Below are 26,355 nucleotides of genomic sequence, written 5' to 3'. Positions count from 1 at the left end.
TTTGTCTACTTATGTTACCATTTTTCTTTCTTTTTAAAATAATTTTGGAGCTCTTTTAATTCATATTATGCATTAGAAATATTCACCAGATCAGTTTTGAGTCTGATGATTGATTAATTAGCCATTTAATGGAATTAAAGACAAATCCTTTAAATATCCTATATTTGCCTACTGTGCCTAACCTTGTTGTAAACTGTATGTCTTCTGGATGTAACTCTTATTAATAAAATATGTTGTGTAAGTGTTTAAAAATTATAATATGCATCATAAAGTTTGAATTTAGATATTTAAGACGTGAAAAATTTTACATACATTACAGTGAAAAAACTTAACATTGTTTTAATATGTTCCCATCTGAAAAATAATGGTATAGAACAGGATTTCAACCCACATTTCTTGTTTTAATATATGTGTTTTGTTGTTTAATCTATATAAATGCTGAATTAAATTCTTTCAGATATAATATTAATTTAAAAAATGTCACTATAACTGCAAAGTTTCTCTAGTTTGAACGCATGTATCGGGCAAAAGTTTGAAGTCCCGCATCAATAAAATTTTTATTTCCGTAAGAACAGATAACAGGAAAATTAATAATAATAATTTTTGTTGTTATATATTAAAGATAAATCATAATTAGTTGTATGTATATTAATAGAAATTCACTTTAGTTGTAAACTATTTATTTAACAATGAGATTTTTTTTGAACTATTATGATAAATTTTTTTATTAAAAATTTAGCTTAGTAATGGCAAATGATCATAATAGTAATCAGTTAATATCTATAAAATATTTACTAAATTATAAAAGAGGGGGATGGCTACTAGAGAGTTAATGTTATGAGATGACCTATTATATTATTATATTTTAATATGGTCTATATTTTTAATAGCTAAGTTTATGTAATAATTATTGTTATAGGTGCTTTATTTACCATAACGTGATAACTAGTCATTAAGTAATAGATGTTCAGAACAATAAAATTATAAAAAAAATAAAAAACGGTTTCCTTTTCTATTCATATAACTTAGACAAGATATATTCAATATACAAATTAAAACTCCAAATTTTTTAAATAAGTTATTTTTCAAGAAGTTTAAAAATCTATATAAATTAAAAAAATAATTGTAATAATAGATTAAAATTCCAAGCATGTTGTAGAGATATAAAGACTGTTTTTATGAATTACATTAGTTGCTTGTTCTCGGGAACTTGATTCTCAAAAACTCAATGAGAATAAGGTAACCCAGTGCTGCCATTTTTAGTTGGAATTGCTTTGGGTTAATTTGGATTATGCCTAGTAATAAAATATTCTTACTATAAACTATGATGTAACTGTGTTTAACATTTATCTGGTGTATTTCTTTAATCTAAAAAGAAAGAAAAACTGCTAAAACATGTTTAAAATGGAAATATCTGCATAAAGCTACTTTCTTTTGCAACTAGGTTTTCACAAATTGAAAATAAAATTATAAGATATTTAAATTACACATTCTGTTTGAAAGCACAATAAAATAAGTTAATTATATGTAAGGGAAAATTTTATTTAATTTAGTTTACAGATGTTTGTTTTACTTTATTTATTTGGTGTTGGGCCATCCAGAATGGGTTGGTTCACAAATTCAATAGTGCATGATTCGTTTATGTTACAAGATGCGGATTCTAGTTCTAATAAAACTAAATTGTTTTGTTGAGGATAAGGGTTAAATAATGTCGCTGGAGTATACAATGTAATCTGAGGTCCCATTACCGGCCAGTAACGTCCGAGATTGAATCCGTTTAGAAAAGCCACTCCTTTTGTCCAATTACGAAGATTAAGGAACGAATCTAAAAGTGTACCATTTGGAAGGGTAAAATTCACACTAAAAAATCCTGGTAACGTGACTGAAATTTCTTCTGGATTTCGTGGATGATATATTTTATCCAAATTATGAATCAATTTAGTATTATTTAAAGGAATTGATTGAATAAGCCAGTGAGTTAAAACTTTTCCTCCTAATGTTACATTTGAAGTTAAGCCCTGAAATATAAAAATTCAAATTTGTAAAATTTGCTTTATGATATTTTTATATATATTATTTTTAAGAAGAAAAGAATAGTCTATTGATATAAAATTTAAATATTTCAAGTTAATTCAGTAAAAGTAACATTAATACTTTATTAATAAAGGATAAAATAATGGTAGCTGGTATTAATTTCTACAAGGGGGCAAGCCAGCCCATTAGGTGCTGATCCCAAGCCTAGTAAATTGTGAAAGTTAGTGTAAGGAAGGGCATCTGACCATAAAACTTATATGCCAAAACCAAGTGGAATAATGTATAAGAGAATATATGAGAGTTTGGGCATAGACCACAAGCAACATGCAAAATCAGATTGTCTGAAAACTGCAAGAAATGAGCTTGGGCTACTGAACTAAGGACAGGTTTGGCTAAATAAGTTAGTCCAATGAAAAGTGTGTTAAACATTGTAACAATGACCTGAAAGAACAGAGTTAGTGGACTTGATGTAACAAAGAAGACTGAGAATCTTATATTTGCAGGAAACTAGGTGGAAAAGAGGTAAAGCAAGGGAACTGGGGACAGCTATAAACTGTTCTCTGGAAGAGCAGATGAAAAAGGGAGGAATGGGATAGGTATTATAGTTGATGAGGAGTAAAATAAACGTGGGAAGATGTAAAAGAAAGGAAAGAAGAGTGCACGGTGGATGGAGTATAGGCAAGAGAAAGAGTGGAAGATAGAATAGTGAAATATGCAATAGCATTTAACCTGGCAATAGTCAACATTTACTTCAAAAAGGAGAACCAGCTTATAACCATGGGCATAGCCAGGAAGGGGCATGGGTGGGTATGGCCCCCCAGTTAACCTGGTGCCCTTCCCAGAAAATTACAGCCTCTACTAGGCCCCCATAACAAAACCCTGGCTATGCCAATGCTTATAACATATAAGAGTGGGGATAGGATAAGGCAGGTCGATTACTTTGTGTGTCACAGGAAACAGCTTAAGAAAATGAGGAATTGCAAGGTGATTAACAGAAAGTGTAGCTGCACAACAGATTGATAGTAATTGATTGGGTGATGATAGTTAAAAAGATCCAGACACATCCAGGAAAGAAAGAACAAAGGATAAAGTGGTGGAAATTAAAAGAGGGAGACCTGAGTAGAGTTTAAGAAAGAATAAAGTTACTGGAAATGGGAGTTTAATAGTCATATTATAAGGAAAGTTGGAGAGGAGATATTGGGGAGGGCTATCCTATGAAAAAGAGACTTGGTGGTGGAACAAGGAGGTGTAAACTGCAATAAAAGAAAAGAAGGAAAGGAAGAAAAAATGGGAAATGTCAAGTAACAGGAAAGATTTTAAAAAAATGTATAAGGTGGCAAGTAAAAAGGGCTGTGGCAATAGCAAAGACAAAGGTGATGGATAAAGGCCTGTGAAGAACTGGAAAGAAAAGATGAGATAGGCAGCTGATAAGAATTGCAAAAGCAAGGGACAAGACATCAAAGGATTTCACATCAATAAAACAGATAAAAGATGAGAATGGTAAAGTGTTACAAGACCAAGGAAAAATGGAAGAATTATTTTACAAATTTATTGAATGAGGAAAATCTAAGAGTACTATGCAAGGATGAGGAGGCAAATAAAGGAGAGGCAGCAGATGTAAGCAAGGAGGTGAAAAGGGCACTTATCAATAGAAAAAGAATGGGAAAGCAACAGGAGCTAATCAGATCCCAGATGAGGTATGGCAATGTTTAGGTAAAGAGCTTGTTGATATAGTATGGGATCTTATGAAAAAGCTGTGGCAGCAAGAGAGAATACCAGATGAGTGGAGGAAAAATATTTTGGTGCCAATTTATAAAGGAAAGGGAGATGTGCAGGAATGTGAAAATTACAAGGAATTAAATTGATTTCCCACTCAAGATCTGGAAAAGAATTGTGGAAGGAAGGTTAAGACAAGAGAGAGCTGTAGGTAAGAAACAACATGCAATCTTTGCTTTAAAACAGCTGACAGAGAGATACACGCAGAACTGCACACGGTATTCATAGACCTGGAGAAAGCATATGATGGGTGCTTAGATAGGAGGTATGGAGATGTATAAAGGTAAAGGGAATACCAGAAAAATATAAGGTAGCAATGACTCAAGTAAAGAGTAGTGTAGGTATGACAGAGGGATTCACTGTGAGAGTTCGACTACACCAGGGCTCAGCCCTTAGTCCATTTCTATTTGATTTGGTGATATATATATATATATATATATATATTGGTGGAAGATGTGAAGAGCAAGGCATCATGGAGTATGTTGTTTGAGGATGACATTACGCTGTGTAAAACATCTAGAGTAAGTTAGAGAGGAAGCTTGAGGAATAGAGAAAAACACTAGAAGAGAGGCATGAAGATCATCAGAACAAAGACAGTATATCCAATTCCAAATTTAAGTATCTGATGAGTAGATCATAAGTAGCAAGTGATGTAAGAATGAGTGCAGAAATCCAGCATAGAGTTCAGAGTGGATGGCTGAACTGGAGAAAGATGAGTGGGATTCTGTGTAATAAGAAAATAAGTTGCAAAATGAAAGGAAGATCATTCTAGGTCTTACCAGTTTTATATAATGTACAGTACATTGCTGAAATGCAGGTAATTACAAGAGCCCAGGAAAAGACGATGGAGATGAGAATGCTGAAATGGATATGTGGTATGAAGAAGAACAGAATTAGGAATGAGCAATTATTTATTGTGACATTGTCACAATGCCTGCAATTTTTAATCTTATGCAATTTTAGCTATATATGCCAGTGGGAACAGGATTAAGCCAGAACTACAACAGGCAACCCTAATATGACAAATATGCCATATAAACCAACTTAAGAGTTTGGAGGCATTGGAAATATTTAAAGCAAACTACCAGGACCTATATATCAATTTTAAGGACAAATAAACAAATCACAAAGGCATGGCAAGCTATGTTTGACCTGCCATAGCAGCAAAAAATGCAGGCCCACCTGACTGAATAACAAAAAAAATGTATAAAAAAAAAAGAAAATGTTTGATGCATTCAAATTTCAAAGTCATATGCATTCCAAAGTTGACTCTTTCCTGTGCTAGTAGTGTTCTATTTTAAAAGGTCTTAGAAGTGGACTGAAAATGTTAATGTAATAGTTCAACAAACCTTATTGCATTTTGCATGTGGCTTGAAGTTTTATTTAAAATTAATGCTTTATTGTTAGATTGTTTTAGTGCACAAAACTACTTATATCATTGACAATGCTATACCAAATACATAAAATTTCTACAAAATAGCCATACTGAACTCTCAAGAATTAATTTACTTATACAGAAAAAATAAGTGCCTGTGGAAATTGAATGCAGTCCATACCATACCAATAGTTCTATCTACAATTGGAGTTATCCCACATTTGTTACATAAAAGCCTGAAGACAATAGACATTCACTGAAATTTATATAGCAATTTATATTTCAAAAAAAGTTTGGAGAAATTTTCTGACAATATGACAAACTGTTTAAGGTCTCCTACTGGTCTTACAGGGCCCACCTGCGAGATTGATACTGACACAATCTATTACTTTTTTACTGTGTATCATTGTCAATCATAATAATTTGAATACATGACATTCAAAGCTAAATGAATTTTATTTGTTTTTTTTAAAATAGCTTTTTAGAAAATCAAAAATGCAAATTTAGTAGCAATGTGGCTTCTTAATTTTGTTTAGTAATCCTCTGAAGATGGATCAAAAATTAAAATTATTTTCCCATATTGATTTAATGGACAACAATTAATATGACATAATTGACATTTTTTTCACTCTTTGTCCTGTGAGCACTAAGAAGACCTTTTTCTCAAGTCCATACTGCATTCAGCCATTATTTTGTTTTTCAATATGCATGGTGCATTGGTATAAAAAATACTGTAAGGCCTTTACGTATGAAAAAACTAATCATTATGCAGTGAACTTATTTTGTTGTCAAATTATTTGAATCTCACCACTGGTGTAGAGTAAGTGTATGCATTTAATACCAACAATTACAGTTTAACTTTGTGTGTGTGTGTGTGTGTGTATATATATATATATATGTAGGAAGCATCATAAGTTTTCAACCTAACCTACTGCACAACTGAAAAACACGTCAACACAGTACTAAGATATTAATCTTATATATACTTATTTGATGAAAATTTAGTGGCTGTAGTACTAATATGTGATTTACAGTAGATTTCTGTACAAGACATGGCAGCAAATTTTAAACGAGTATCGGGTAATTTCTTGCAAAAGAATGCCAAGCAACACCTAGATCATGTGTATGGAAAAGCTTCACCATCATATACCACCATCAAAGAATGGACTGAATGTTTTCAATCAGGATAAAAATCTCTTGAAGACTATGAGATCTGTCATCTAGTAGATGCAGTAACCTCGGAAAAAATTGGTGCGATGGAAGAGCTGGTTCTTTCAGATCGCTGGTTGAAAATGAAAGAAATAGCAGCAATGACCAACTTATTGGATACAAGTGTTTGGCATATACTTCATGAGCAAAGTCAACACAAGATGGGTCCCAAACTTCTTTCTACTGCTCAATAGCAGCAGTGTGTAGAAAGTGCATGGTTGACTTTGGACCTCTCTCTACAAAGCAGGTGGAGTTGTTTTGAAATCTGTTGTTACAGGGAATGAAACTATGATCCTTTATTGATTTCCTTTTAGAAAAGAAATTATAATAAAGTGGTGAAACCGTGAAGAGAGCCCAAAAAAAGGCTAAAGTGTTATCATCAACCAAGAAGATCATGGCTGTCATTTGATTGGGACTGAGGGCGTACTGATAGTGGATTTTAAAGAAATACTACTATAAATGCAAAATGTTATTTTTCACATATCTTTGCAAGCAATTGATATAATAATAATTAATACTATAAAAATTAATAAGAGGAGTGCACTCATTTCATGACAATGCACATATCCATGTTGCAGCACTTGTTCAAAGCTGCCATTCAGGGCTGTGGTTTTGAGGAGCTCAATCATCCATCTTACAGTCCAGATATGGCCCCATCAGACTATTTTTTGTTTCCAGATTTAAAAAAAAACTCTTTGAAGAAGATATTTTGATAATGATGATGAGTCTGCAGCAGATAATACTAATGCACCATTTTAAACAAAAATCTTCAGAATATTTTTATAAAGGATTGAATTGCTTTTTAAGCTTTGTCATACGTATAGTGAAATCAAGGATGATTATCCTGAACTGAAAATAACCATTATTTATTTATGTTTTCCTTTCCTTTTCTTGTTACATTGGCAACTTATGGCACATCCTATGTATATGATTTTTTTTTATTTTTAGGAACAATATTAGATAGGTTATTGTATTTTTTTTAAATCTGTTATGCTTTTAATATGCAACTTGAAAAGTTCAATTTTTTTTCTTTCACTTAACTGACTTATAGGTATAAAAATAATCTACGATAACATACTAATTATTAGTTAATTTAGCATACATTGAAAAACAAGTTGTTAGTCTGTATTGTTGATAATATAAATTAAGATTTTGAAAGCACATGTTGTACTTTCAAAATCTTATATAATTTATATTAGTGGTAGTACTCAAAATAATAAATAAAATTACTCTTCACTCCGACACCGGGGATGAAATACTAAATACCGAACCTGTTACCGGTGTAATTTGCGTGAAAAAATCTTCTTTCCACAAACGTTTTCGAGCTTTCCAAACAGCTCTTCTTCAGGTAGAGAAAAAAGTTCAGACGAAACACTTCAAAAAAGGAATGTAGACAGTTAAATAAAAACCGAATCTAAAAATAGAATGCAGATGTTTAAACAAAAATTACGGAACTCGCATATCAAACGAACATTAAGGCGGACATGCGCATTCGTGCGCCGATGTTGCTATTTATAGATCGTTGTTTATGAGGGCCTGCCACGCTATAGAAAGATTAATCTCATCCTTCCGATTTATACATGTGGTCCGGTGGTTAGCCTTACAGATGGATATAGCTTCCCGCCATTTTAGTTGCTCCAGGTGGGGCGTAGTGTCGATGATGTCAGCTTTGTCGAACTCCAGTTCTATATCGGGATCAGATGCAAAGGTGGTTAGGGCCGTGGTGTACCGCCCGTGCCGAAGGTCTGCCTGATGTTCTTGCACTCTGGTATTTAAAGATCGCTTGGTTGAGCCGATATATACAAGGCTCTCGTTACATGTTATCTTTCAGCGGGATAGAGTACACTCCAGGAAGCCTGCCACGGACTGGACTGCCTTTTTCATTTCTGAGGATGTCGTAGATTGTCGGGCCTCTTCTATAGGCTATTTGTAGTTGTTGTTTTCCAGTGATCTCAGCGTATATCGCTTTAACATATGGGTTAAAGGTGACTGGGAGGCGTGTACGTTCATCCTGGTCAGTGTTGGTCCTCGTATTCGTAGTGGGTGCGTATTGTGAGCGTTGAAGTCGCTCAATTAGACGGTGTGTCAGACCATGGTAACCGTGCTTGGCTGCTATCTTCTTGATATAATTCAATTCGGTGTTGAGGGCTTGCGTGGTGGACGAGTGGGAAAAGGCCCTTTTAATCAAATTATTAAATGCTGCAGCCTTGTAGGTGAATGGGTCAGATGAACCTACCGGTATGTATATAGGGTCAGCATAAGGTTTCGGCAGGCGGTATACCGACGGCCTGACGACTGGATCGGATCCCGTATAACCGGAGTTCGACAAAGCTGACATCATCGACACTACGCCCCACCTGGAGCAACTAAAATGGCGGGAAGCTATATCCATCTGTAAGGCTAACCACCGGACCACATGTATAAATCGGAAGGATGAGATTAATCTTTCTATAGCATGGCAGGCCCTCATAAACAACGATCTATAAATAGCAACATCGGCGCACGAATGCGCATGTCCGCCTTAATGTTCGTTTGATATGCGAGTTCCGTAATTTTTGTTTAAACATCTGCATTCTATTTTTAGATTCGGTTTTTATTTAAATGTCTACGTTCCTTTTTCGAAGTGTTTCGTCGGAACTTTTTTCTCTACCTGAAGAAGAGCTGTTTGGAAAGCTCGAAAACGTTTGTGGAAAGAAGATTTTTTCACGCAAATTACACCGGTAACAGGTTCGGTATTTAATAATAAATAAATTATTCTATTTAAAAAGAAAACATATAATTCATTTGATATTTTATAACTAACCTTGAAATCCAAAGTTGCTGAATCTAATCTTCCTTGATTTTCAACAAGAATAGTAAGTATTTGATTTCTTGAGATTTTAAGTGGTAAATGAAATATATCCATTTCTCTACTCAAAATTGCTTGAAACTTGTTATCCACAAATATATAACCACGATCATTCAAACCTGTGGCATTTAATACAGCGGGACTTGCCGGAATGAATTCGATTATAGTTGAATAGCTAACAAAACCATAAGCCTGACTTATTTCTTCAAAAGTTTTAGGATATTTAGAAAAAACTGTTTTTGGAATTCCAAGATTTATCATAGAATGTAACAAAGGGGCTAAATATTTCATCTTTAAAGGACCTAAAGCAAGTTTTGGAGAAGGTTTTGGTGGTGGTTCAGGTGGAAGTGGAACATACTTTCCAATAATGTTTCTCACTGCATAATAAAGTTCGGTCGGATCTCCTGCTTCTGATAAACAAGAAGAATAATCGTAACTAGTTACTAGAACATTGAAAGACGGATTGGCTCCATTGGTAAATGCAAAATTAGTTCCACCGTGAAACATATAAAAGTTAACGGAAGCATTGTACGAAAGAATTTCATCGAGAGTTTTACATACCTTATCGATGTCGACAATAAAATGTTTATGTCCCCACGTATCCATCCATCCCGCGTAATATTCGGTAACTGTTAAAGGACCGCGTTCCTGGAAAATTCTAACGGTTTCAAATGCAGACGTAACATTATAATTTGGTCCAAAATCGGCCGAGGTAAGAACGTTATCGATATTATCACACTTATAATAATTCGTATCGGGAATATCGGTTCTAAAGATTATAATTTTATTGCCCAAATAACGAATTAATAAATCTCTGAGATGATTTAAGTATTCATAATCGCAGCCAAATTCACCATATTCATTTTCAATCTGAACCATAATTATTGGTCCACCATTTTCATATAAAAATGGTTTTATTAATGGTAACAGTACACCAAACCATTTATCCAGATAATAAAGAAAGTTTGGATCACTTGTGCGCAAAACAATATTTGGTTTCTCTCTTAATAGCCAATAAGGTAAACCTCCAAACTCTCTTTCTGCACATATGTAAGGACCAGGTCTGAGAATTACTAAAAGACCAACTTCTTGGGCTGTTTGTAGAAATGTAAAAACATCATTATTATCCGAAAATGTGTAAGTTCCTAACTCGGGTTCGTGACTACTCCATTCTACGTAAGTCTGCAACGAGTTCAATCCCGCAGCTTTCATTTTTACATACGATCTTTCCAATATTCTTTCGGAACTCTAAAATAATGCATCGATCCCGACACGTAACGAAAAGGCCGTCCGTCTTTTAAAAATTGATCGTGTTCGTAATCCACGGTAAAAGAAGGTCGATCATTCGACTGTGTAATAAAATCGACGAATATCGTCAAAAACAAAATTCGAAATAAAAGTCGAAACATTACGTAGCATTAAACTATTACAGGAAAATATTCTAAAATAAAAAAAGCAAATTATTAATAAACAAATAGAAATATTTATAAACACAGCTTATTAAAATAACAGAATATTAATACCATAGCATAAAATTAAAATATAATGTATCACAAACATTATTAATACAGAAATCACTAAGTACAGAAATGTATAAAATTCCAAAAATGAAATTCTAACAGAACAGAACAAAACTGTGTGTTAAGATTTCTATTAATAAATACTTTAATACAAAGAATACTGAATAATTACAGTTTAAGATTTACATTTGTTTGAAAAAACACAAGTTTTAATCGTGAACAATAATATTTAGGTTACTTGAATTAATCTTTGGATAATACCATAAGAATTAATTCTTTGTTATAACATGTAATATTGATTAGGTTTTGAAAAATTTAAATGAAGAATTCTAAATAAGTTGATGTTATTAAAATGGTAAAATTTCTACTAGCCTAATTTGTAACATGAATCTCGACAAAAACTTTTCTTAATTGTCACAGAAAATGCTTTTAGCCCTAAGTATAATTAAATTAATTAAAATATCTATAACTGTGAAGCAGATAATAGTAGGGCTTATCACATCAATGATAATGGGCACAAATGCCCAAAAATCAAAGTAAAAATATTTAATAAAACAAAATGGGGTTTACAATAAGATGATTATTTAGAAATGGTTTCTATACTTTTGTAAACAATACTACAGGATTTTAATCGGGTTATAATATGGCTAAATAATTATAAAGATTATAATTAATTATCTATATTATAAACTGATTATAATCCAGCATTGTTACTATTAGTTAAGCTTCCTATTTTACAAATCAAATATGTTAAAGTTCTGAAAAATCAAAGAAAACAACCGAAAAAGCATTTTCCGGTTTTCATATCTCAATATAAATAACAAAAAGCAACTTCGGGTGGTTTAAAAATATAACTAAAACAAAAAAATTGCTTTATTGGAGTCACTAACAAGTTTTTCTCCGGCACTCGGTGCAACCGAGCCTATCGTCGGAAGACATTCGAACAAACAAGCATCTTTGCCATCAAGCCAATTCGTTTATCATTAAGCCATTATTAGAGTAAACTACAATAAGCGGGATTTTGAATTGTTATATATATAATACGAACTTTTAATAGCACGTAATTTTGTTATATTTGTCTTATAACTTCTATTTCTTCAACTAAAACAAATTTACTTTATTTTTATGTGCACTTTATGAAGCTCATTTAGATAAAGCAGTTTATTATTATTTTCTACAGCCCTGTTAAGGTCCCAACCCCCTCACACACATCCAGAATTGTGCCAAATCTTTTGTCGAAAATATGCTTTTATCACAATTACAGTTATAATAAATTATAACCAATTAAAATCAATACTTATTCATCGAAATCATCGAGAGAATTGCAAAAGTCATTAAATTAATAAACTGATATAAATAATTTAATTACTTCTTATAACAGTTGCTATATACTGTAAAATATGCATAAAATTTAAAGGAACCGTCCATTAAGGGAGACAGGGAATCATCGCATAGGACGGGCAGGAAGAGGAGGGTCAAAAGCCGTACACGTTAATATTAATATCACAAAAACACGGGTAATGAATTTATTTATGTCTATATTGTCGACATCTTGTATAAATTATATATAATGACATATAAAAAGTAACTTACAAGTATTTTTAAAAAATCGTTTAGATCATTTCGTTTTAATCTTTATCTAATCACGGGAACGATGACAAAAAATATATATCATTTTTATTGATTTCCGTTCTAAATCATATGACACGATTAAAATTTTGAAACGTTTCATCCAAGGGTGAGTTAAATGAACATTTATTACGAGGCGCTAACACGCAATTTTTAGTCGACAGACTGTTTTTTTAGTTGCATGATAAACACATTTAAGAGAGAATAAATAGTGTTCTTTAATAATAATAATATTAAATAAACGGCGGAAGCGTCGTTACTGGGTAGGATGCATCCAATAACGAGTCAAAGATTGTTGAAAGGGCAGTTTACGAATTATTTGAAGGTTTACGTGAGCACCCTGCAAAGTTTTTCAATGACAAAATGTAATTTTGACGAATTGTTGGGAATAATTGGTCCATTAATTAATAACATCGATAAAAATGTAATATTATTCGCAATACATTTGCGTTATAAAACAAAGGGTTAATGTTACCTATGATAGCGAACATGGCGGCACTTCCGGTAATCTCAAACGAGGATATCAAGTAACGAACTCCGTAGAGGGCGCTCTGATAGGACCGGTTGCAACAAGCTCTATGTAAGGTAAGGTCAGGACACGCGTACCGGAGCCGCCATTTTGGGACTTTTTGAGTCGCATGTTTAAAACAAACTTGTACGAGCAGTCAGTTTTATACGACATTAATTTAACTAAAATTGCATAAATTAGTTTAATTAATGTAGTATAAAACCGACTGCTCGTACAAGTTTGTTTTAAAGATGTGACTCAAAAAGTCCCAAAATGGCGGCTCCGGTACGCGTGTCCTGACCTTCTTATATAGACTTTGGGTTGCAATTTTTTAATCGCTACGATTGTTTAGTCGCGAGTGTATGCACTTGTATTGGAAACAATGAGTTTTATTTTTGCGACTAGAAATCGCGAGTGGAGGTTTTCTGGGATTTCGGGAAAAACGTGAACTGGTTCCCTGGATATAATTAATTATTTTTAAAATATAAAAAATATCTTGAAATCGAATGATATAATTATTTTTCATTTTTTTGAAGCAATTTAATACGTTCTGCAACCTCCAAAATCATGATATTAATAATGCTGTGTAAAATATGTATTAAAAATTACTTTTGAATTACGTAGAAATGTTCACTAATAGAAAAAAATTATTACAGTTCGTTGGAAACTGCATACAAAAAAAAATTGCCTTTGAATTGAGTTGAAAATTTAAAGAAAAAATGAACTTAGATCAAACTTCTAACTTGGTAATTTTCGTTTTTTAAATAAAACATATAATAATTTCTATTAAGATTTTGAAAACCAAAGATGGTCAATACTCCGATCACTCAATCTGGTTATTATTTTAATAATGAATAGTCCCGCTACTAAAAATGCCCTTCCAATTCAATGGATGTGGGTGGAATCATCTTTAATGCATTCGAGAGGAGACGAATGTTACATATTTTTTCACCAGTAGCCTGGGCGATTTCTAGTTAGTTTTCAAGATTGTAGTACTGTACTTCTTTTGCTCTCAAGTATTCTTCATTTGTCTACTTCGGCTGCTTTAATAGTGGCATTGAGCTTATAGCCCGATAATTCGGCAGTTCGTTTGGCTTTAATAATCGTGTTTATGAAGAAAAATTTCATACTTGCAGACTTCATACACGTTTGTATCCTTGCCCAATTTGCACAACCTGGCGTTACGCAGTTATCAAAGCTACCGGGCATGGTTAAAATTAACATGGCATCGGCGCAATTATTCAAGATGTTACGGGTTCTGACAAGTAAAGAATTTTCGGAGTCCTGCCACAAATACGTATTGATTATTGACAATCCGTGAGATGTCATAACAAACATTTAAAAAACTAATAAGTAGGTTTAAAAGTAATAAATACAAATGTATTCTGACAGTTTATGAGTTAATTATACTTTCTATTTGCAAAATTTCCTCAACCTTAACAAAAAATAAGAAAAAAGTGAACTTTTAAGAAATCTGCGGGATTTCCCGGGACGAGAAGAATTTCCCGGGTTAAAAAAACAGCCAGGATCCCATTTGAGAAACCCTACTCGAAAGACAAGATACTGTCGATAGGGTTGAGCTGTATGAAAAGTCCCTTATCGACGTGCCAGAAATTAAGTCCTCTCCAAGCGTACGCAATATAAGTTTTGTGTGACGACACTAAATATCGAAACAAATTTTTATTTGTCTACTGAACGGAATTGAAAGAGGATCAGTATCGGCATTAGTTTCTTTTTTTGTTCTGGGACGGTGCAAGGTAGATGGAACATTTAGGGGGTGAGTGCAATGGCGGACTCGTAAGAATTAGTGGTGGCGGGGCTTTAGAAATAAAAGTGTAAGGAAAATTAATATGGATTGAAGAATGGCCATAACAAAACAGGAACTTTAATTTTATACTGAAGGGGCATTTGGCCTTTAACCTGGCTCAACTGTTCGTCGTCCATAATGCCACTCGCACGAGTCCGGGATTGTGTGGTAGATTTTCTCGTTATGATGCGAGTCTTCGAAATGCTGTCCCTTAAATGTTTTTTTACGCCGCCGCCTCTATGCATCGTAGCACGGCACAAGTCGCTCGTCTACTTTGTAACTTTGTAGGAAAATTCATCTTGAAGAGGAGCGACTCTTCTGAGCCTCGTCATTGAAAAACTTTGTACCGGCTTAAATGTGTGTATGGTAGTGGAAACTAAATGAACACGAATCTTTGAGATGCAAAATGAACAAAACTAGGCAATTTTATTTCACCGAGCAGACGAAAAGCAGACGTGAAACCTGTAAACTTATTATCATCTTATAAAAATTAGATTAATAAGGTCACAAGTCCTACGTACAGTTTTTAATAAAATCTGTAATTTATGGTGTAACTATTATCTTGTAGATCTCGGCACCTTTTATAAGTGGATAAATAGACAATACGCAAGGAGAAAACTTGAAAAGAAAAAATTAATACACTTGTAATTAACAATAAATAGTTTTCTTAAAGGCTAACATAAATTCTAGCACCTACGCATCTAACAAGATCACCCCTTCCTCTGTTATTGGTGTGGGATAATTCTAAACGCTATGGTACGCAGCCAAAATGGGGGATTCAAATTCTACCTCGTATTAATTAAGGCAAAAATATGGCACAAAAGCTCACCACTCACATATGTACTGTGCATGACATCTAATGCTGAAACCAAAAGCTGACACACTGTTTTTAGTAAACAAAATAAAATATTAAATACAAGCTTAGGACCATAATAAAACACCTTTGTACTTTTAAAGACTACACCAGATTCTTAAATTGATCTGTATACAGGGTTCCTACTCAAATTTTTGTTTTGAATTCCCTGATTTTCCCCGACCCTCACATTTCTTACAGTGTGGAATATCGACATAATAAAATAGCATTTTATTTACTGCGAACATAGAGTATATCTATCCCTCTTTTTGCCTAGTTGTATGTTTCTTGTATGTTTCAAAGACTACCACATTAAAAAAATACAGTGTGCATACATCCTGTAGAAAAATGTATGATAGAATCCACAACTTCAATGTAATGAAAAAATAAGCAATTTACAAATGAAACATGAGCTTTTTATTTTATCATCATTTATCAATATTATTTGTATGTAAATCTAGTAAATACAAGATAGCATAAAATCAACAAACAGTATTCTTTGATATACAAATAGTACTGTACTGTACTTAAAATGAACTTAGAAACACATAATTTTAAAATCTTTCAACAAAAAGAGTAACTTTTTTTAAACAGCAACATAATTTTAACAAAAAGTTAAATTTAAAAATTTTAAATAAAGCATTTGTTCCCTCATAAAAAAATCGATCATGTAAAAAAACAAATAGTTTTCTTTTGTGAACATTATTTTAAAATGGCGTAAAAATAGATTGTATATAAAGAGGGATAGGTGTAAGTTTTTACTATAGCTTCTCTAACAAATCTACTAAATCTAGCAAAAAATTAGCTGAATTGGCAACTCATTAAAAGAAAAAAAAAATGTTTCGTTGCCGCCATTTTGATTTTGGTTTCAGTGTAAAGGCCAGTTTTAATAATTTTTATTTATTATTTAATTTCGCATTAAATTTCGTCTTTGCATAAAATTTTCTTAACTCCTTGGGCCTTTTTCTGCAATCCCTAATGGGGAAAAAATCCTCTAAGAAGTTTATTTTTTATATTAATTATTTCCACTTAAATACGAATCTAACATTTAAAAAATTTGCCGGGAAATAATTCCCGCGAAATAAACACCCTCCCAAAAAGTGGTTTTACAGAAAAACTATATAAAAAGTTAAAAGTAATCGTTAAAAAATACTTTTATTTGATAAATATACCTGCAGGAAGTGTTATTCTTTCATTTAACAAGGCGTGAAATTTCACACCCGCAGTCTACACTTAACACAATATTTCTGATTTTTACGCTATTAAAATACGAGGGGACCGAAAAAAAGGTTAGAGAAAAAAATTTTACTTAATAAAAAATGAAAAAAACTTGATGTCATAGAAAACATCCGATAGAGTTTTAAATAATTTTACAGAAGTCAATTATGTTTCAATTTGATTGAAATTTTCATATACCGCACAAAAACAGGTTTGAGTGTACAGAAATAAACATCAAACGAAATTACAATTATATGTTAATAAAATATAGAAGTTCAGCGCATAGAATCGTAACTACAAATCTTTCTAGTCGGCGCCAGCATTTTACTGTAAATGTCGGGTAGCTATTTATAATTTTTTATGTTGTATAAGTAATGTTTTAAACGTGAAAAACAATTAAATCACGGATTTTTACTGATCTATTTAGCTATTTTGAAGTGAACAATCTAATAAATTACGATTTCAAGTTTTAAAAGTTTTGTAAACTAATTTTTAATTAGTTATTTTTTATTGTAATTAACAAATTCATCTTTTTTATAATTGCTGAATTATTAAAATTAAAAATTAAAAACACTATTACATAATAGTAGTTTATCCTGTTATTAATCCACAACTGTAAAATTATATGGCTTCAGAACGGTGAAAAGAGCCATTTCGGATTCAAAACGGATTCTGGTATATTTTCTTATTAAAGATTGCAGCATTACTTCTTGCCGCCTGCAGATGAATATGCCTTAGTCAGCCATATTCAGCAAACGAAATCAACAAGGCAGTTAAGGAGACAAATTCCCTGACTTTCCATGACTTTTTCCGAAACTAATGAAAATCCCTGATTTTCCAGGTACAGTACATAGGAACCCTGTGGTATAGATATGCTTGTATTTTCAGAATTTCGTTATTTTCCCGACAAAAAGTAAACCATTTATTTTTTCAAATACGAAATTTGAAAATTAAATGTACTGTACATAAGATAAAAATGATCACTTACCCGATTCTTTCAAGTATTTATTCGCAATTAATTGCCTTCGTCTTGAATTTTGTGACGTCGAAGTGTGCACGCATCCGATCCACCGTATTTACACCACCTTTATGCCATCACCACAAAAACGGTATCGCTATAAAATGAATTTTACAATCGTGCCAGTTTATATTTTAATTTTGGGCGACAAATTTTTATGTAAAATATAAAAATTTTTAAATTTAACTTTTTGTTAAAATCAAAAGTAAATTTGTTTTTTAAGTACAGTACAGTATTACATGTATAGGTAGGTACCTGTACATCAGAGAATGATGTGTTGATTTTACGCTATATTGTATTTACTATATTTGTGTACAAATAATGTTAGAATGAAAAAGCTTGTGTTGCTTTTGTAAATTGTTTATTTTTCGTTCCGTCGAAGTTCTGGATCTTGGATAGAGTATTTTTCTATAGGATGCATGTACTATATTTTTTTACACAGCGTTCTTTGGAAGTTAGTCACTGCACAAAAAGGGTGATGAGTGTATACTGTATACTCGGGAAGAAGTATCACAGATTAAGTCAGAAATGCAGTAGGAAACAGCTGAAAAGATGTGAACACTTTCTCCAAAATTTCTGTATACTCTAATGGGATGTACAATATCAACCAGTGGTGTATCGTAGTGGGGGTGGCAGAATTTCACAATAAATACACAATACACGATACACCTGTACAATACACAATAATGATGATTGTTCTTTGCCGAAAAGTTCTTTAGAACTACTGTATATTTTAGTCTTTTGAATTGAGATACCTAAATAAGGGGGCGGCGAAATTTTCCTCTGCCCCGGGCGGCCGACACCCACGCTACGCCACCGATATAAACACAAGTACAGTATTGCAAGAATAGTTATATTCTATCAAATTTTTCTACAATAATTTATAAATATGGAAATGAACTACACGTACTATTGTAAACAAACAACCCGAACAAATTTACTAAAAGAAATCTGTAATTTTCTTTTGAATTCAATTGCTTATGACTTTCTTTGCAATTATTTCCTTGATCTGGTAAAGGAAATGATTGTAAAGAATAATCATTAAAATTCTTTTTTCTAAATATTTCTGAATATGCTTAATAAATGAAACTGTCTCTTTATGAAAAATAAGTTTTGTCAATTTGTGAACAATTTTTCATTTTCACTCCTCCATCTTTTTCTATTCATTTGCTTTTAATCATACTGTATATTTCAACAAATACTGTTGTGTAGAGTCCTATCATCTTGTGTTCTGGGAAGTGATACAAGTACAGTTAAAGAGAAACTTTATAGATCTACCATAAAATAGTGATCTCAGACAGACTGATGCTCTAAAAATGTCACAGACACTATGCTCATTTAAACAGACTGCTCTGTTGACTGGAGTCTCATTACATATAAAACAGAGGTAAAAATCAGGAACATGGAAATGTGCTCTCTTAAGCAAACTGCTCCCTTATCCAATGACTTAAGAATAAGTATCATTCAATATCCTGAAATAAAATACAGTAATTGCCACCACTCATTTGGCAAACTGTACAGAATGGTCTTTCATTGTCTGGATTTGGCCCAATACAACATGGTTATTTCAAAATTTAGAACAAAAGTATTAAGTTAAGTCAATAAATTTATTAGTGGTACCGTATTTTACGGACTATAAGACGCACCTGAATTTTGGAGGCAATTTTTCGAAGAAAAAAGTGTGTCTTATAGTCTGTAAAATACAGTATTTCTACAAGCAAACATATGATAGTTCCTGTTGACAGCATTCCTGATTTCTCTGAAAATTTTTGAGCTTTCTTTGATTCCTTTAGATAAATTAATGGAATAAATTGTCTGAATCAACTCTTGAATCAATGTTCCAGTGCACACACATCTGTTCACACCTCTTAGTACAGCTTAATGGATGCTTAATACCTTAATACCTTAGCTTAATACTTAATGGATAAAGTGAAAATTATTTTGGCTAAAATTTTAAATATGTATTCCTAATTTTTAATATTTAATTAAATTATTAAATCTACTTTTAATTTTGAAAACTAAATGGTCTGAAATAACAATATTGAATATTTTAATAAATTTTTATATATTTCAGTTTATATTAAAGAATAAATTTATAACTGCAAAGAAACTTAGAAAACTAAAGGATGAAGTTATTATTTTTTCTCGTCTCAAGTTGTATTTTTCCTACTATATATTCAATCCGAAGTTTCGGCGTCGATTTTGAAAATAACTGTTTCTCGAAAGACGGCCAACCCTTTCGTTACATATCTGGTTCGTTACACTATTTTAGAGTGCCAAAAGTCTATTGGAAAGATCGCATGATCAAAATGAAGGCTGCGGGTTTAAATGCATTGCAGACTTACGTAGAATGGAGTAGTCACGAACCGGAAATAGGAACGTACGATTTTCACGACAATAATGACATTTTTACATTTTTGGATACGGCTCAAGAAGTTGGACTTCTGGTAATATTTAGACCGGGTCCGTACATATGTGCCGAAAGAGATTTGGGAGGTTTTCCCTATTGGCTGTTACGCGAAAAGCCCAATATAGTGTTACGATCTAGCGATAGTACTTATCTTCAATATGTTGATAAATGGCTTGGTGTACTACTTCCATTAATTAAACCATATTTATATGAAAACGGTGGTCCAATCATTACGGTGCAAGTAGAAAACGAATATGGTCAACACGGTTGTGATTTTGAATATATGTCACATATACGTGATGTTATAAGACAGTATCTAGGCAATAACATCGTTTTGTTTAAAACAGATATTCCTAGCGATGTTTTCTATAAATGTGACAACATTGACGGTGTTTTGACAACAGCTGATTTTGGATCTGGTTCCAATGTTTCTGAAGCTTTCCAAACCATAAGACATTTTGAAAGGTCAGGACCTCTTGTTGTTACTGAGTATTATCCAGGATGGATGGATCATTGGGGAGAAGCACATGCTAATGTCAACATAGATGCCATATGTAAAACTTTGGACCAAATTCTTAAAAACAATGCATCTGTTAACTTTTACATGTTTCACGGAGGAACTAATTTTGGATTTACAAATGGTGCAAACATGCAATATTCACCACAAGTGACAAGTTATGATTATTCAGCTCCCATCTCAGAAGCGGGTGATTTGACAGCAAAATACTTCAAAATCAGAAATGTTATCAAATCTTATATACCATCTCCATTACCAGATCCTCCTCCACCTTCTAAAAAGTTAGCACTTAATCCATTAATAATGAAATACGTAGCACCTCTATTAAATTCACTTATATATCTTGGTACAAGCAGTTCAATATATTCCAAATATCCTAAAACTTTTGAAGAAATAAGTCAAAAATCAGGATTTGTTAGTTACTCCACTCTAATCGAGATTATTCCAACAGACCCCATACTACTAAATGTTCCAGGTCTGCATGATCGAGGTTATATTTTTATTGATAATAAATTTTGTGGAATTATAAGCAGACAAATGAATATATTTTCCTTACCGCTTAAAATTACAAGAGGCCAAATCCTTACCATACTTGTAGAAAATCAAGGAAGAATTAATTCTGGTGATTCAGATTTTAAGGTATGCTTCTTAAATTTAATATTTAATTTTTAATATTTCTTTATATTTAATTCATATCATTGCATGCATCATCAACTTTAATTGCTAATAACTCATAATAGAGGGTTTTGGCATAAACAAGGGCATTTCTGGAATCAGTATTTAATTCTCTATTAAGTACACTGGTCTGGTTTCAAGTTTTGAGTCATAGTACAACAACTTTTCTTAGCTTTCTGAGGAAAAAACAGCTTTTTTCTCAGTTTAATTTTGTCAAAATATACCCAATTATATACCAAACATGCAAAATATAATCAAACTTTTAAAATTAAGTAAATGCTCACTCAAATTTAGGAAATGGCTCCCTAGCTTCTTGGAATACAAAAAACACTTTCTTGACTTTCAGCAGCGAATAGGTTGAATCCACTGTTGGAAGTCAATAATGCAGTGGTTTCCAACTTGTGGGGCGCGCCCCCCCTAGGGGGGCCCGAGACTGTTGCAAGGGGGGCATGCAGCTGTTTCCAAAATATCATTTTCGAATACAAACCAAAAAAGTCGAATAGGTGTCAAAAAAATAAATCAGCAAAATAGGTATACGTAATCCACAATCCTCGCCGCGAATTTTTCGGGTACAAATGCTAAAACATCCATCCATACTCTTGCTGGAACGAGAACATCTCGCTTTCGCGTTTGGAGCCGAGCGCGCTTTGAGTATTTATGAAATTAGATTGTTAGAAAAATTAAGGGGGCGCAAGAATTTTTTTTTTTAAAGGGGGGCTCAGGTACAAAAAGGTTGGAAACCACTGCAATAATGTGTTTTTTCTTGTATCTCGTGAAATACATTTTTATTCCTTCCAACTTCATAGAGGTTTGTAAAACGATATGGAAAATCCGATGCTTAATTATAATTATCCAACAATAGCATAGTGTACAACTTGATTGTTTTCTTTTAAAAATTTTTCTTGAACCTGACAAAAGACTAGAAGAGCAATAAGTTAAATATTTAAATTAAATGTTTATGTATGTAATTTTTATACAGTTGATTAAATTTTAAGCTTAAATATGCAAATAAGGAGTCATAAATTTACTTCATTGACTTTGAAAATAATAATATTGATCATTTCTTCACATTCCAGTGGGGCACTATACCATTGCACTGTTTAATGCATGGTATACGGATCCATATTAAATTCACATATTTATATATAATCCAAAATAATTTACTATGTATTATGCCTAGAGGCAATGACTTATAATAAACTGATTTTGTCTTATCATTGCCTTTGCTTTTCACAACATCCATCTCCTATCCCATATTTTTTGACAGGAAAGAAACTGTTTTCTTTCCTGTTCTGCTCTTATCAGTTATGGATGATATTGGTAGTCTTTCTAACATTGTAAAAGGTGGAGAGAATGACAGACTATAGTAGTTTAATTCCCCACCCTAAGGACGCTAAGAATGCCTTTTTTTATTGTGGGTTTGGCCAGACCTGTAATGGGGTGGTTAAGTATGAGAGCAGAGCCCAACGTATCTGGGATAGACCAGCTCTGAAAAACTTGCTCAGATTTTTTAGAGGTGCTCTATCCCGGCTTTTCAATCTGCCCAGAGTGAATCCCAAGTCGAGTCCCCAGAACAGTAGACTGGCATCTTAATTGCCTCAGACATCCAGACAGCTCAGACTATCATAATTTTCATACAAGGCCTTCATTTGTGAGCAACTTTCTCAGCATACATTCTGTTGAACAAAATCCAAAGTACAGAATTTAATAATTCATTTCTTCAGTAACTTTTCTACTGATGGAGAAACAATTGTTCATGCTTTGGATTAGATTCTCAAGGAAAGTTCCAGCAATTTCAAGAAACTTTCCAATTGCCTTGGCCAATCTACTCATTAACTATACAACCAAAGCTGGAATGATTCAGATGCTGCTCTTTATTAAACAATTCTCATTTCTATGTGATGCCCAATGCATGTGTGCATGTGCGATTATGGATAATGATATGTTTATTATAAAAATTTTTAATAAACAAGTTATACACCTCATATATCATATATATATATATATAGATAATTATGCTTATAAGCATAATTATCCAATCTATAGATAGAAAAATAAATAGTAAAAAATAAGTGGTTTCCAGACCAAATTAATAGTTTTGCTTAATTTTTTGATGAGTGTATATGGCAAAAATCTGGTTATAACAACTTTAGGGCTTATCTATACTGATGACGACGTCATGCTTATCAATTAGTTCAGAATTTCTACTAATTGTAATTTTATATAATTGTTTTTTTTTACTCTGACATTAAAAGGACATGTTTAAGTCATACAGTCATTAATTTAATTAATTCATACAGTGTTGGTTTCCTGCTGTTTTTTTTTTTTAGTACTATCTAATTACATATTTCCTTTCCTAATTCAATTATACGCTAACAATTTCAACTAGTGCTTTAAACATAGCAATCATTAACAGTCCTATCAGCTTTACACTGAAGCTGAAAGTGCAAAAATGACCACTATCTTCAGATAAATGTGCACTTTTAATCTATCTAAAGAAAAGTAAACTTTTATGTTTTAGTTAGAGTTTTAAAGTGTATTTTATCAGAACTAGCATGTACTAAAATACACAATGATTACAATATCTGTGATTACAATAATTAGTTTTATATTATGCTTCCACACTACAAACTGTAGAAATGATTTTTTGTAAGTACTTTTATATCTTAATATTTTCTTATTTAAGAAAGAATACTTAAATAAATGCATTATCTTTACAGGGTCTGACATCAAATGTTACTTTAGGGAATGAAATCTTAATTAACTGGGTAATTCAAAAAATTCCTCTGAATAATACTAAACTGATTCATAGTCTAGATAAAATGTATCCTCCGAAAAATCCAGAAGAATATGTAGCTGAAATGCCTGGATTTTTCAGTGTAAATTTTACTCTTCCAACTGGCGCAGAACCATTAGATTCATTCCTTAATCTTCGCAACTGGACAAAAGGAGTGGCTTTCCTCAACGGCTTCAACCTTGGACGTTACTGGCCGGCAATGGGTCCTCAGGTTACTCTCTATACACCGGGGATTTTATTTCATCCTTTTCCTCGACAGAATAATTTGGTTTTGTTAGAATTAGAATCTGCACCTTGTAATGCTATTTCATCCTGTACTGTTGAATTTATAAATTATTCAATTCTGGATGGTCCAATTCCACAACAATAATAATAATAATGATGATAATTTATATAATTAAGCACTTAAATTTTAAATATTATTTTTTGTAATTGCCAATCTAATTGTTTATTACCTATAAATGAAAATTTTAAATTTTATTAAAAATGAAGTTCAACAAAAGTTTTTGCATTAATTAATATGAAAAAAGTCTAATACATAAAAATTTGAGCCTCTTTCTTCTTTCAATCAAACGATACTGATACAAATAATAATTTTGTCTAAAGAATTTGACTTTCCAGTGATATTAATTTAATTTTAAGTTTTATCATTCAAAAATTACTTTATCAATATTAATATAATTTTAAATGTACGTTATTCAAATTTGCATTTTTAGTAAGAATATTATTCATTCAATTGATTTAATTAGCAAAAGTAATCTGAAACTTTCTACTTTTGGTGATCAAAAATAAATTTTTTGTATTCTCTTCTCTTTCATTTAATTATATATTTTAGTCACATTTCAATTTATTTTAAACAATTAGAATTACTTACAGATCAATGTAAAGAGAGATACAAAAACCAATAAAATACATTGTGAACAATATTAATGTATGTGTATATTATAATGAAATACTACAGAAAAAATCCTGCTGCTAGTATTTTATTTTGGTAATTTAAATTTGAAAATTTTAAATTATTATATAGAAACCAAGGAATGACATGGTGCCTAATGCCTAGAGGTAGGCATTACGCACCATCTCTTGATAAGTTTAAATACTAATTTAGAAAGTTATAGAAGAGAAGAATCAATCAACAGGATTAGAGCCTGTAACTCCTGTTTACTTCGTGGATGCATTGCCAGTTACTCTAACTGGATCTCTATCCGATCTTCCTCTCCAGAACTATTAATAATTTATGTATGATATAGGTCCGGAAGCAAAGATCAAATGGAGGTCCAGGAAGAGTAACTAGCAACACATCTACAATGGTAAGTGGGCATCAAATCTGCGTAGTTAGTTTGCAGATTCGAGTCTCACTCCAGGCTGATTCTTTTCTTCCAGAATTTTATAAATTAAGCATTTGATTAATTTATTTATAATTATTAAATTTGAGATGTATCCTAATACCTATCTCTAGGCAAAATTACTCAGGCTATAATATAGCAAATTATTAACCATATTATAGTCTGATATAATCTGGCAGATCATTTGGTGTTAATCACACACAGTACATTCCAGTTAATTGGGACAACATATTCAGCAAGAAGTACTGTATGTGTTAATGGGCCACTGTTAAAAACTAAATCAGAGTTAGCTCAAAGATGGGCCTGAATTACTGCAGAAATTTCATCCTGATCTAATCTACAATGCAGATGAAACGGGGCTATTTTACCATGCTACCCCAGATGGTTCCGAGTTATAAATATGAAGTACCATTAAGTTAAAAAAAAAGTAATGTATCACATTATTGTATTGCACTGCTGTATTATGTCAGAAAGTGAGAAATAGAAAATATTAGTCATTTGAATGTATGCTAAGTCTCAGTGCTTTAAAGGTCTTAGAATCTGTTTACCAGTTGAGTAATATGACAATGCATGGATAACTTCCAATTTCTGAATTGGCTTAGGAATTGGAATGCAGAAAAAGTCAATAACAGTTCTGCTACTCTTGGACAAACTCCACTGCTCATCCTCATGTAGTATGTTTGAAAAACATTCATTTAGAGTTTCTTCCAGCTAATACCATACCCTTGATACAACCATTCGATAGGGAAGTTGTAAAAAATTTGAAAACATATTGTGGAAGGCTGGTACAATAATCTTCTAAGCAATTAAAGAAA

The 26,355-nt window shown here is 32.2% G+C and overlaps 2 protein-coding genes across 2 annotated transcripts; one reads left to right on the top strand and one right to left on the bottom strand.

Moving 5' to 3' along the window:
• Positions 1–1,521: 1,521 nt before the first annotated feature.
• LOC136968275 (beta-galactosidase-like) lies at positions 1,522–12,912 on the bottom strand. The gene is given in 4 exon segments (XM_067262262.1): positions 1,522–2,018; positions 9,198–10,459; positions 10,462–10,683; positions 12,867–12,912. Coding segments are annotated over 3 exon segments (1,896 nt in total). The 5' UTR covers positions 10,652–10,683; positions 12,867–12,912; the 3' UTR covers positions 1,522–1,574.
• Positions 12,296–24,696, top strand: LOC136968276 (beta-galactosidase-like). Its single transcript, XM_067262263.1, has 3 exons — positions 12,296–12,500; positions 19,870–21,361; positions 24,118–24,696. Exons 2-3 carry the CDS (start codon positions 19,922–19,924, stop codon positions 24,562–24,564), a joined length of 1,887 nt encoding a protein of 628 aa, XP_067118364.1. The 5' UTR covers positions 12,296–12,500; positions 19,870–19,921; the 3' UTR covers positions 24,565–24,696.
• The last annotated feature ends 1,659 nt before the right edge of the window (positions 24,697–26,355 follow it).

The sequence above is a fragment of the Centruroides vittatus genome, unplaced genomic scaffold (assembly GCF_030686945.1).
Source record: "Centruroides vittatus isolate TY-2023 unplaced genomic scaffold, ASM3068694v2 contig_1427, whole genome shotgun sequence".
NCBI classification, from domain to species: Eukaryota; Metazoa; Arthropoda; class Arachnida; order Scorpiones; family Buthidae; genus Centruroides; species Centruroides vittatus.
The sequence above is the reverse complement of the archived record's forward strand: the minus strand, read 5'-3'. Positions and strand labels throughout refer to the sequence as shown.